The sequence below is a fragment of the Dendrobium catenatum genome, unplaced genomic scaffold (assembly GCF_001605985.2).
Source record: "Dendrobium catenatum unplaced genomic scaffold, ASM160598v2 fragScaff_scaffold_186, whole genome shotgun sequence".
Classification (NCBI taxonomy): Eukaryota; Viridiplantae; Streptophyta; class Magnoliopsida; order Asparagales; family Orchidaceae; genus Dendrobium; species Dendrobium catenatum.
The window spans coordinates 195,750-209,647 of NW_021318648.1; the positions used below are offsets into that span (position 1 = coordinate 195,750).

Consider the following 13,898-nt stretch of genomic DNA (forward strand, 5'->3'; position numbering starts at 1 on the left):
TATATATATAAAGTATTATATATCAAAAGCAATATAAAATTGAGTGAATTAAATTTGTGATATATTTAAGAATTAAATTAATATTTTTTTGTTTATGTGACATCTCAATTAAATTTGTATGGAATTAATTATTGTGTAGAGACTGATTATTTATTTTATTTTAATGATGGGTTGAAAATAAAATAAATATATATAATTAAAGTATAAAAAGCTCGTGGTCACCAGTTTAAGCGGTTAAGTTGGCATTTCTCTCATTTCTCATCTTGAGTGAAAAAGAAGAGGTTTATCACTCTTTTGGCGAACACTTCAAATATGGAAGACTGAAAATCTTGATTTTGCATTTCAATGGATTCGGACATGCTTCCGATAATTCTTCTCAATGATTTGACATCTCTTTAGGAGACGATGAAATTATTTTTCCGTCTACATTGAATCATACATCACATGGAATAGGTGGCATGTGAAAAGCTTCTTCTTCATTAGAAAAAATTAGTGGATAAATAGGCAGAATAAGAAAGAGCTCAAGATGGTCAATTAACCAACTTGAAATCTTTTTTTTTTCATTAAAAAAGCATTTTAAATATTTAGCTAACTTCTAATAAATGCAGTTGCTCAAATTATAAGATTTTTTTTTTCCGATTTCATACATAAGATTATACATTTTATTATTAAATTGTGTCTACCCTTAAAAGAAAGACTAGTTCTAACCTTGGGTGCATGGATAGATTGTTGGGAGCAGATGTTGAGTCGAGTTGTCAAATGCTCAAATTCAACTAATCTCAGACAAAAGATGCAAACAAACATCATGTTTGTTGCGGACTACAATATGCGCGGCGATAGAGTTAGACTCAACGTTGTACGGATATCCAGCACAGAAACATGAGAAAAATAAAGACACTCGGATTTTTACGTAGAAAACCTTGGAAATGAAAAAAACCACGGGGCCACGCGCAGTTGAAAAAGTTTAACTATTGTTTGGTTGAGATACAAGAGGCTGACTCATACTTAGAATTTAGGACGATCAGATTACAATGATTTACTTCAGGATTGAAGTCTAGTTACACACAAGTTGTGTATTCGAGTTGAATTCAGAGTCACTTAGAATTTTGGCGTCACTCGGAAATCGGGCGGAGTTTCAGGGTCACTTGAACGTCAGGCAGAATTCCGGTGTCGCTTGGGTAGAATTTCGGCGTCTGGTAGAATTGCAGCGCCACTTGGGCTTAGGGTGGAATTTCGGCGTCACTTGGGCGTCTGGTAGAACTACGGGGTTACTTGGGCGTCGGGCAGAACTCCAGTGATGGTTGATGAGGAGTTTCTTACCTTTTATCATTCTCTTCTTTTTCTTGCTTTGGGGTGTAAAAGAAATGAGTGGTCTATTTATAGATTTCTGAAGTGGCGTGACCCGTAAATAGGTGAGAGAGCAGGGGTAAATGAGAGTGGTTGGATGGACGGCCGATATTGAATCCCTTGATCGTGTACTGTTCGTTAGACATTTGAATATCTTAATGATGTTGGAATTTGACGATCTTGGGCTCGTTGAATTCACCTCATCGAGCCGCTCGATTCGAATATAAGCACGTTATGTTTGGAAACCGTTTGGTAACTCAAATTGTGGTTCGAACTTTCCAACAGCGCTTCGGGTCCTTGATTTAGACTCATTTGGGCTCGGATTGAGTTGAATTTGGTGTCGTTGGGTTCGTATTTCTGAGACGCTCAGTTTCACTATAAGTTTGCTGAAATTGGAGTTCGAGTGATCCCGAATTTAATTTCACTATAAATTTGCTGAAATCGGAGATTCATGCCCGATCAAGATAGTTTTTTGATGAAATATCAATGTTTATTCTCCAAAGTCCAAATGGACCAAAATTATGTGAAAAACTCATCGATTACATTTTCAAATGTATTATATTTGAGTCAAATCACTTTTGAATTAGATTTGAGCCCACCCCAACCAAATTCCCAACTTACTAACTTTAATTGACACCCATACTATGAGGCTGCTAGCTGGTTACAAATGATGATCATACTCGACCACATTGTGTACATTAACAAGATTTGTTATCTTTTTCAAACCCAATTGTTCTAAATTCTATCAAAATTGAATTTCACAATAATTTTGAGCTACACCAATCTTCTTTTATTGGCTGAAGAATGCATTATTAATGCCCTTTTTTAATTAAATTGTACTTTTATATTTTAATTCTGTAGTGTTTGAAGGTCTTAATGATGTTGGAATTTGACGATCTTGGGCTCGTTGGATTCACCTTGTCGATCCGCTCGATTCAACTATAAGCACGTTATGTTTGGAAACCGTTTGACAACTCAAATTGTGGTTCAAACTTTTCAACAGCGCTTCAGATCCTTGATTTGGACTCATTTGGGTTCGGATTGGGTTGAATTTGGTGTCGTTGGGTTTGTATTTCCGAGACGCTCAGTTTGACTGTAAGTTTCCTGAAATCGGAGTTCATGTGCTTCCGAATTTAATTTTTGAAATTTATGATTTGGGATTTGCATCGAGATTCGTGCCCAATCAAAATAATTTCATGATAACGTATCAATTATATTAAATTATTTAAAAAACTTAAATTAATAAATGTAAAATTTTAATATATAATGTTAATCTCAACATAAATTTAATGATTTTAATATCATTTTATCACAATTTATATTCTTATATTCTGATTTTTTTTTCCTTTTAATAAGAGAACTTTTTAATAAAATATAGCAACTTAAATTTAGGATCTATTTGGATAAGCTTTTTCATTGTTTTGTTTTTCAGATAGATATCACAATTTCGTTTGGTTATTATTTTCTTGCTACTTTCTCACTACTTTTTTTAATTTTTTGTGATGAAAATTATTTTTTTAAAATCAAAGTTGCTAAATTAATGTACCCACAATAACTTTGCAATCAACTTTATAAAAAGTTGCAGTCGTGGACAAATGGGATCAGGATTTAATATGGAAAAATCCGAAATCATGAAAAAAGTTGAAGTAAACCACGCAACACATACAAACAAGAAAGTGAAATGGCTGCGGAAAAAAATAACACCAGGATTTAATATGAAAAAACTCGAAATCATGAAAAAATCTTGAAGCCACACCACAATAAGAAATTAACTATGAAAATTTTTAGAAGAAATAGTAAAGATCTCTGTTCTCTCTCGCTATCTTCTTATATATATTCTCTCTTGCACCGTTCTCTATGAACAAACAAAAATAAAATATTTAAAAAAACAACCAAGGTATGCAACCCTTAATGAAAACAAGGAGAAAAACTCTCAGTCCATCTCACAGTACCACAGTTCCATAATTGAAGCACGACATCGCTCACTTCTTTGTTTTGTACGTCTGATGGCACTGCAGCGTCAAGTCTGGAGCGCCGCAGCGCTCTGCTCTTTCTTTATTTACAAGAAAATTATAGAATGCTGCAACGCTCGGATACACAACACCATAGTGTTGTACGTGAAATTTTTTCCAAGTGTAAAGCACCCAAATCCAAGTAGGGTGAGGCCCACAACGAGCTCGTTCAATGGAATTTAACACCAAGGCAATAGTACAACACAATAAATTCCACATAGAACTAACAATCCATCCCTAACAAACCCTTAATCAAATTTTATTTAAATAAATAAATAAAATAAAAAAAAGATAAGAAAAAAAAGATTATTTTAATAAATTTAGACGATCTTAACTTTGACTCAAATTTCCTTCCTGACCATCAATACAAACAAACAAAAGGCCATTAATAACTAAAACGACGACTAGTGAAAACAAGACAAAATTGAAAGCGATAAGTAAGTTGGAAGACAAATAAAATGGGAACCGATCTTGCTTCCTTCAACGCCCTTCAGTCGCTCCTTCTCTCCCAACCTCTCCATCATTAATGGCGGCCATGGAAGAGGCGGAGGCCGCACCTCAGTACACAAGGGACGGCACCGTCGATCTCACCGGCAACCCCGTCCTCCGCTCTAAGCGCGGCGGCTGGAAAGCCTGTGCCTTCGTCGTGGGTAATTAACTTCTTCTTAAACCATCATTAACTTGGTGATTTACTGATAATAGATGATCCTGTGTCATTAATTAAGGTGTTTATTATCTGATGGCTTCATTTGTTCTTCGCCATGGAGAAGAGATGAAGCTGAAGCTGTTAATCGTGGAAGATTGAAAGCCGTGTGTTTTGTAGATAAGCTTCATCCACTTGCTTTGCAAGCATGTGAATGAATTACTTTAATTTCATTTTCTATATTTCAAAATAATTAAGATTAAAGTTCTCTTTGAGGATTAATTATTTCGTGCGGATGCCAAACGCCGTCTGGAGACCAATCAAAATGCGTCACATCACCCCTTCGTTGTACCACTGCTCGGTATTGCTGACGTAGCTGCACCTGATTCGCCTCCAGACGTAGAGTTGAGCCCGACCTCCGCACAAAATAATTTTTCTTGTTTGAAATAGCTTTCCGGCTACTTTACTTCTCAAACAATAACTATTGTTTCAGTAAGCTACGACTTTCTCAATGTTTTTCATTATTTTTCAAAAAAATCATGAAGTGAAAAGTAGTTTTTAGTAATTAAAATAATTAAGCTATTTTATCTATAACAATTTTATAATTAACTTTATAAAATAATATAGCCAATCAAACAAATCTTTAAATTAAATAATATTTTAATAAAATTAGTCTTTTGCAAAATCATTGAAAAATATTTTGATGTAAATGATAATTATAAGGAGAATTTTACATTTGAGATGGTTGAATAATTTTAAAAAAGTAGTGAAAAAAATAATTTTTTAAAATTTATCGTAGAAAGCAGCTTCTTAGTAACTTTTTTTTAAATAGTAAAAAACCGTCTCAAATAAAATCTTAATTTCTCTCACTAAGATTGTATTTGGCATAACATATTCTGAAATGATATTAATCATTGGCTTATGCAGTATATGAGGTGTTTGAGAGAATGGCTTATTATGGGATTTCATCAAATTTGGTGATCTATATGACTAGAAAGCTTCATCAGGGCACAGTGTCTTCAGCAAATAATGTTACCAATTGGATTGGAACTGTGTGGATTACGCCGATCATCGGCGCCTATATCGCCGATGCTCATCTCGGTCGGTATTGGACATTCATAATCGCCTCCATTATTTATTTTTCGGTAAGTTGATTATTTTTATTTGTATGTTTGATCATGATGTTCCATCTGATGCTAGATTTGTTAAAGATAAGAAAGCTCAAAATATTTGTTTTAATCATCACATAAGTTTCGTAAAACAGTAAGAAAGTTATACCAAACAAAACTTATGAAGTGATTAATACAAATCACATCTTAATTTATTTGGGGGTTTCTAACTACTTTTGTTTTAATCATTGCATTTTGAAAATGAGGATGCTCAGGTGGATGAGTGGCTTTACCTTTAGAGATAGGATACGAAATGAGCATATACGTGAAAAGGTTGGAGTAGCTCCAGTAGAAGATAAGATTAGAGAGAGTCGCCTTAGATGGTTTGGTCACATAAAATGGCGGCATTCCGATGACCCGGTTAGGAGAGTAGAGGTATTAGATTTGACTTATATTAAGAAAGGTAGGGTAGACCTAAAAAGACTTGGTTAGAAAATATCAGGAATGAACTTTCTTTATTAGATTTAAACGAGAATTTTACTTTTAATAGGACACAATAGAGAAAAATGATTCATGTAGTCGATCCCACGTACTGAGACAAAGACTTGATGTTTTGTTGTTGTCGTTGTATTTTGAAAATTTCTATGATCATAAGCTGTTTTTTATAATCAAAAGCTATTTATAACATATAAAAAAATAACTTTACAATCAGCTTTATAAAATAATGCTGCCGTCCCAAACAGATCTGCAATATGTTTGAAAAATCGCATGTGGTGGGTGAAATGATTGTCCTTTTTAAATAATTGATGAGGATAGGAAGAGATGAATTATTAAAACTTCTGCAATTTGTCCAGTTGATGCAGATGCAAGCATCTACATATAAATTAGGCCAGCTGCAACTGCAGGATTTTATCTTCAAATTTTCTATTTTGTTAAATATAAATCTCTTGTGCTTTATTTATATTGAGTGATTGATATTTTTGATGTGGGGAAGCCACAAATAATGAAGATATTATTACATACGGAGTTTACGTATAGAAAATAGTGATGTTATTGTTCATCATTGTGATTTTACTGTTTTTTTATTGTTTAAACTCATAAAACCGATCGATTCTCCGTGTCCGGACTCGGCACGTAATAATAAATGCGTAAGATAAGTTAGTTTTGTTTGATACAAATTCTTTGTAGATTTAGGCTTCGTTTGGGACAGCTTTTTTATTGCTTTTTAAAACGGAATTTTAGTACAAAAATAAAAAAAATTGTACTAAAACTCCATTTTAGAAAACAATAAAAAAACCATCCCAAACGAAGCCTTAGGCGTCGTTTGGGACGATTTTCTTACTGCTTCTTAAATCAATTTATAGTATAAAATTTTTAATTTTTAAACTAGGAAGTTGTTTTAAGAATTAAGAAAAAATTATCCTAAATGAAGCCTTATTAATTAAATATGAAATTATTTAATAGTCAAACTGAGGCCAACCAAAATAAAAATGATTTAAATTTTGTCTTTTAAGTCATTGCCGACTTTGAAATTAAGATAAAAGACTTGAGAGGTTTAATATTGGATTGAAAGCGACCTATCCAAAACCTTATAGGGCATTTGAGTAAGATTTTGTTTGAGACCTTTGATTATTGATTTTTAAATCAGTTTTTTTTTTTGGTACAATTTTATTTTAAACATAAAAAAATAATGATAAAATGTTTCAAATGAAGCTTAAGAGCTTTCTATTATTATTATTATTATTATTATTACCTGTTGTGGACTGAAATATTTGGGGCAGTAGAGAGATAGGGAACTTAATGTCTTAGTTTTGAATGAAGATCCATCAAATATATAAATAATGAGAGAGAGAGAGAGAGTGTGTGTGAGAGAGAGAGAGAGGTACAAGAATCAGAAGAGATATCAAAATTTTTACGTGGAAAACTCTTAAAAGGGGAAAAACCACAGAGTCTAGCCCAATTAAAATAATTTTACTAGTGTTTATTAAGGATATATATGCAGGAGTTGTTACTTTAGTTCAAACACACGATGGTTTGATCAAGTATTTTCCTATTTCAGTTGCTTTACATCAAGAATCAGCCTTAAGCCCACGACTTTTTTGCTTTAGTCATGGATGTTCTCACTAGACATTTGCAAGGGGTTATACCTTGGTGTATGCTTTTTGCTGATGATATCCTTCTTGTTGATAAGACTAGAGAGAGAGTTGAAGGTAAACTTGAATTATGGAGGTCAACTTTTGAGTCTAAAGGCTTTCGTTTGAGCAGATCTAAAATATATAAAGTCTACTTTTAGTAATAATAGATCTAGTGGGTGAACTATGACTTTGGGCAATCAAGCCATTAATAAGAGCACAAGATTTAGATATATTATATCTATTGTTCAGAGTGAAGGTGAAATAGATGGATATATTATTAGTAGAATTCAAGTTGGAGGTTGAAGTGGAGGAATGCATAGGGCTTGTTATGTGATAGAAAAGTCCATCTTAAACTTAAGGGAAAATTCTATAAGATGGTAGTGAAACCTGCAATGCTTTATAGTGAGAATGCTGGCCATTAAAAGAGAATCATAATATTAAGTGTTGCATATATGAGGATGCTCAGGTGCATGAATGGCTTTACTCTTAAAGATACGAAATAAAATGAGCATATACGTGAAAAGGTTGGAGTAGCTCCAGTAGAATATAAGAATAGAGAGAGTCGCCTTAGATGATTTGTTCGCATAAAAAAGGATGCCTTCCAATTACTTTGGAAAGTAGATGTATCATATTTAACTTATGTTAAGAAAGGTAAAGGTAGACCTAAAAATACTTAGTTAGAAAATATTAGAAATGACATTTCTTTATTAGATTTAGATGAGAATTTGACCCTTAACATGACACAATGCAGAAAAAGGATTTATGTAGTAGACCCCACATAGTGGGATAAAGACTTGTTGTTATTGTTAAGTATAAGGCCCTTCTTTGAGAGGAAGGTTTTGGCTTAATGTAGAAAATAGATATCAAATAGAGAACTTTACATGTTGGGAGTAAAAAGAATTTAGTGATATGAGAGCTGTACTTAAGTGAGTGTTAGCATGTTCGGTTGATCAATATGACCATAGTCGAGTGACGGTATTATGAGGGATCATAGTCAGCGGGCGACAGTGGTCAATGCAACTATAGTCAACAAACAATGATGTTCGGAGGGACCATAGTCGACGAGCGACGTAGGTCATAGTGTTGTGTCCATGGCATTCGAGCAGAGGTTCGACGACAGGCACAGAGCTGGTGAAGATCTTGAAGTGATTGGTCGACAAACACTGGTTTGGCGACGAACGGCGACCAGGTGGCAGTCCAATGATGGTTTGGCGGAAGTTCGGCAGTGGTTCAAAGATAGTCGGCTACTAGGTGATGGTCGACAGCATGGTAGTGGATCGACAATGGTCGACTTAAGTTCGCTGTCGATGGCGATGGAGCTTTAGAATCTTGAAGCCTTAGAACTCTCTCTAATATCTAGCCAAAATATTTAAAGCTCCTAAAGGTCCCAGCTCTTCTTTCATGTGAGAAGTGTAGGTCTATTTATAGACTTTTAAGAGTGACATGCACTATAAATATAAAGAAAATATGGGGTAAAATTCATAGTGGTCCATAAGACTACCTGTACGGACCCATCCATCATAGAACATTTAACAAGCATTAAAGTGTCGAAATAATATTAGAATTAAGCGATATTGGGCTCGATGGATTCGTCTTGTCGAGTTGCTTGATTCGACTGTAAACATGCTATATTTTGATATCATTTGTTCATCTAATTATGCTTTGAATCATCCAAATATGCTTCAACCCCCGATTTGGACTTATTTGGGCTCGGATTGGACCGATTCTCGTGTCGTTGGGCTCCTCACTTTGAGATGTTTAGTTTGGCTTTACGTTTGTTGAAATTGGAGTATAGATTGTTAAAATTTTATTTTGAAAGTTGTCAACTAAGGCATGCCCCAAGATTCATACCATATCAAAGCAAATTTTGATAATGTGTCATTACTAATTTTTATTTTTATTTTTAATTAAGAGTTTAATACCAACCTTGTAGCATCATATACTTTTCTTTGTCTTAGTTAATTTTGTATGTCACATTGATTCATAGTATTTTTATTAATTTACACTAATTTTGCTAATACTTAGATTTTGATGCTATTCATAAATAAAAATTAATCTTATAAAAGGGACTTTAAAATCATTTAATTTATACTAAGATTAGTAAAATTTAAGATAACATACACAACACTAATCTCAAGGCATATCTAACGTAAACTAACATATTCTTTTATGACAGGGCATGTGTGTTATAACATTAGCGGTCTCCCTCCCATCTCTGAAGCCGCCTCCTTGCGGCTCTGTTACAGCAGACCTGAATTGCACTAATAAAGCTTCATCCTTACAACTGGGCGTCTTCTTCTCCGGCCTCTACATCATCGCCCTCGGTACCGGCGGCACAAAGCCCAACATCTCGACGATCGGCGCCGATCAATTCGACGAGTTCGACCACCGAGAGCGCACTCATAAGCTATCCTTCTTCAACTGGTGGATGTTCAGCATTTTTTTTGGCACCCTTTTTGCCAATACTGTTCTTGTCTACATTCAAGATAATGTAGGGTGGAGTGTGGGCTATGCGCTCCCCACTCTCGGCCTTGCCGTTTCCGTGCTAATTTTTGTCGCCGGCACCCCATTCTACCGCCACAAGCCGCTCGCCGGAAGCCCGTTTACGAAAATGGCACAGGTTGTTGTGGCTGCCATTAAAAAATGTCGAGCAACTCTGCCAGCTGATCCCAAAGAGCTGCATGAAATAGGGCTCCATGAGTATGAGGGAACTGGCAAGATTCAGATTGGCTATACACCTTCTATGAGGTAAGATGTCGAATAAACCCTGAAGATTGATCCTTTACAATTCCTCAAAATTCTGTCATTCTGAAAGAAATTGCTGTAAAAAATGCAATTTTGTCTTCGATGAACGAAATATAATTTGCTTATGCGTTATTTAATACGAAATATTTATCTTTTAATTGTCATATATTTCTATTTTAATCCATGAATGCAGATTTCTTAGCAAAGCGGCAGTGAAGACAGAGTCGTCCGGCAGTCCATGGTCGCTCTGCTCCGTCACGCAAGTTGAAGAAACAAAGCAAATGCTCCGAATGATCCCCATTCTCATAGCCACCTTCGTCCCCAGCACAATGCTTGCCCAAGCTAACACGCTTTTCGTCAAACAGGGCGCCACCCTCGACCGCCGCATCGGCCCGCACTTCCGCATCCCCGCGGCAAGTCTCACGGCCTTCATCACCGTCGCAATGCTCATCTCCGTCGCCCTCTACGACCGCGCCTTCGTCCCCCTTGCCCGCCGCTTCACCGGCAACCCCCGCGGCATCTCTCTCCTCCGCCGCATGGCCACCGGCCTCTTCATCCACATCGTCATCATGCTCGTCGCCTGCCTCACCGAGCGCCTCCGCCTCTCGGCCGCTCGCGCCCACGGCGTAGCTGAATCGGGCGCCACCATCCCTCTCACCGTCTTCATCCTCCTCCCCCAGTACGTGCTCATGGGAGTCGCCGACGCTTTCCTTGAGGTGTCCAAGATCGAATTTTTTTATGATCAGGCGCCTGAAGGGATGAAGAGTCTCGGAACTTCTTATGCAATGACGACGCTTGGCGTTGGTAATTTCCTCAGTAGCTTCTTGCTGTCGACGACGGAGAAGGTGACCAGAAGGTTGGACGGCGGCCATGGGGGCTGGATAGTCAATAATCTCAACAAATCTCATTTGGATTACTATTATGCTTTCTTTACTGTTCTGAATGTAGTTAATTTCTTCTTCTTCCTTTTTGTTAGCCGATTCTATGTTTATAAAGCAGAGTTCAATACTCAGGCCGAGGATGTTGGAGAATCCAACAAGGAGAAATCCAAGAATAATGGCGCTCAAGATGGGTAGAAATTTTCAGATCTCGAGAGTTTAGTTGAGCAATGCAAAAATGCTAAGAAATGAAAGAGCAATTAATCCTTTTCTGCATTTGTGGATTATCTTTCTTTTTGTTTGCCTGATCTGATTCGTTCTGAGTTTAACGTTGGAACTTTGAATGCACAGCTTTTGGCCACTGTGTTAGAAAACTTTTTAGAGAGCAGTCCGAAAATTATTCCAAATAAAACTTTAATTTATGATATGTTTGAAATCGATTGAACTCCAGCTTAGGTGGGTTGGTGGGCGTGCTTGGTTGGGAACCCCCATCTCAAGATTGAATCCCCTCTCATACGGCACGACTTCTTAAGTGGAGAGAAAAGAACTGTGGGTCCTGCACTTGTGGGGTTGGTTGCTGGTAGACTCGCCGAGGAATTAATGGACATCGCCAAACGCGTCACAAGCTCCGGTTCCAAAAAAAAACCGCTTGAACTTTTTATAGAATGATTGTGAAGTTGCTATGAAGAACTTAATTTTTTTTAAAAGCTCTAGTAGAAAGCAAGTTACTAATGCAATAGTTGTGAGTCATATTGGAAAAGGAAAAGATGATTATAATTGATGATGATTATGGGTGTCAAAATTGAGTCACGGTTCGAATTTGAGTCGAACCCGATATTCTTCGGCTGTTTTTTGACACCCAAAGTGATGAAGTTATCTATGCTAGTTTTTATAATCACTTATATGTACTTTTTATAACTTATTGTATTTTAAATAAGTTAATAATATGATTTAAAATTTTCTTTAGACAACCTCTTTTTATTAAAGCTATTTATTTTATTTTTTTCATAAAAAATTATATGATTGGTAGAGGTTATATATATGAAGAAAAATAATTATATTAAAAGTTTCATTTAGTTCCTAAGCCTTCAATCTACTTCAAGAAAATACACCATAAATTTTGAGAAGATTTAGGCTTTGTTTGGGATTGCTTTATTAATGCTTCATAAAGCTACTTTTTAGTACAAAAATTAAAATATTTTTACTAAAAAGTTGCTTTAAGAAGTAACAAGAAAGTCATCCCAAACGAAACCTTAAAAGATTTAGAGTGCTCGGAATTAGTGATAATAGACAAACATCAATGGCATAAGATATGTTAATTTCTACATTCATTATTTGATCATTTCTATGTTTTGATTTTGGAAATATATTTACAATCCAAAATTATTTCTTTCATTTTGTTATGAAATTTAAAAATATGTTTAGAATCAAATTTCTATCTCTTACTTATTTCACATTATAATTGATACGTTATAAAAAAATTATCTTGATCGTCACGAATCTCGATGCATAATCAAGTTGGAAACTTTAAAAATTAAAATTGGGTACATCCTGAACTCCGATTTCAGCAAACTTACAGTCAAACTGAGCGTTTCGGAAATAAGAAACCAAACGACACCAAATTTGACAAAATCCGAGCCCAAATGAGTACAAATCAAGTACTTAAAGCACTGTTAGAAGGTTCAAACCACAATTCGGATTACCAAACGGTTTCCAAACATAACAAGCTTATAGTCAAATCGAGCGGCTCGACGAGACGAATCCAACGAACCCAAGATCGCTTAATTCCGACACCTTTAAAACCTTCAAATGTCTGACGAACGGTCTATGATCAAGGGATTCAATATCGGTCGTCCATTGAACCACTCCACATTTTCCCTTGATCTCTCACCTATTTACAGGCCATGCCACTCCAGAAAATCTATAAATAGACTCCTTATTTCTCTTGAAAAGGGACCAGAGCAAGAAGAGAAGAAGAGAAGAAGAGAAGAGAAGGAAGAAGCTCCTCCTCGACCATCGTCGGAGTTTTGCCGGGCCACCGCCGGACTTTCGCCAGACCACCACATGAGGCTCTCGCCTTCGCCGGACCACCACTTGAGGACCTCACCTCTGTCGGACCACCACCTAACATTGTTGCTCCTCCGGACCACCACTTGAGGCCCTCACCTTCTCCGGACCACCACTTAAGGCCCTCACCTCTGCCGGGCCACCGCCTGACGTCGTTGCTCCTCCAGACCCCCACTTGAGGCCCTCGCCTTCTCCGAACCATCACTTGAGGCCCTCACCTCCGCCGGACCACCGCCTGACGCCGTTGCTCCGTCGGACCACCACTTGAGACCCTCACCTCCGCCTGACGCCATTGCTCCGCCAAACCACCACTTGAGGCCTTGTGCTCCACCATGCCACCACCTAAGACTCGGACTTCCGCCGAACCGTCACTTATTTCCCTGTGCTCCACCAGGCCACCACCTGAGGCCCGGACTTCCATCGGACCACCACCTGAGGCCCGGACTTCTACCGGACCACCACTTGAGGCCCTGTGCTCCACCAGGCCACTACTTGAGGCCTGGACTTCCGCCAGATTGCCACTTGAGGCCCCGAGCTCCACTAAGCCACCACCTGATGCCCGGACTTCTACCGAAGTATCGCCCTTCTACTACAGTCTTTCAGACCCTGGTCTCTTGTAAACTACGGTCTTTCTTACCTCTATCACCTATGATGGTCCTTCTGACCTCTATCAACAGAAAACGGTCTTTCTAACTCAGATCTCCTACCGACTACGGTCCTTCTGACCTCCGTCGCCTACTATGGTCCTTCCGACCTCCATCAACAAACAACGGTCTTTCTGACTCCGATCTCTTGCCGACTACGGTCCTTCTGACCTCCGTCGCCTACTATGGTCCTTTCGACCTCCATCAACAGACAAATGTCTTTATGACATCGGTCTCTTACCGACTACGGTCCTTCTGACCTCCGTCGCCTACTATGGTCCTTCCGACCTCCATCAACAAACAACGGTCTTTCTGACC

The 13,898-nt window shown here is 37.3% G+C and overlaps 1 protein-coding gene across 1 annotated transcript; it reads left to right on the top strand.

Moving 5' to 3' along the window:
• The first annotated feature begins 3,816 nt into the window (after nucleotides 1-3,816).
• On the top strand, nucleotides 3,817-11,230 carry LOC110096295 (protein NRT1/ PTR FAMILY 5.2). Its single transcript, XM_020822168.2, has 4 exons — nucleotides 3,817-4,009; nucleotides 4,930-5,147; nucleotides 9,423-9,994; nucleotides 10,185-11,230. Exons 1-4 carry the CDS (start codon nucleotides 3,886-3,888, stop codon nucleotides 11,065-11,067), a joined length of 1,797 nt encoding a protein of 598 aa, XP_020677827.1. The 5' UTR covers nucleotides 3,817-3,885; the 3' UTR covers nucleotides 11,068-11,230.
• Nucleotides 11,231-13,898: the final 2,668 nt, after the last annotated feature.

Bases quoted from the DNA above. Each gene is read 5' to 3' on its own strand.
- LOC110096295 (XM_020822168.2), top strand. From the start codon at position 3,886: ATGGCGGCCATGGAAGAGGCGGAGGCCGCACCTCAGTACACAAGGGAC. The intron at 4,010-4,929 runs GTAATTAACTTC...TGGCTTATGCAG, and splicing joins AGCCTGTGCCTTCGTCGTGG to TATATGAGGTGTTTGAGAGA. The intron at 9,995-10,184 runs GTAAGATGTCGA...CCATGAATGCAG, and splicing joins GGCTATACACCTTCTATGAG to ATTTCTTAGCAAAGCGGCAG.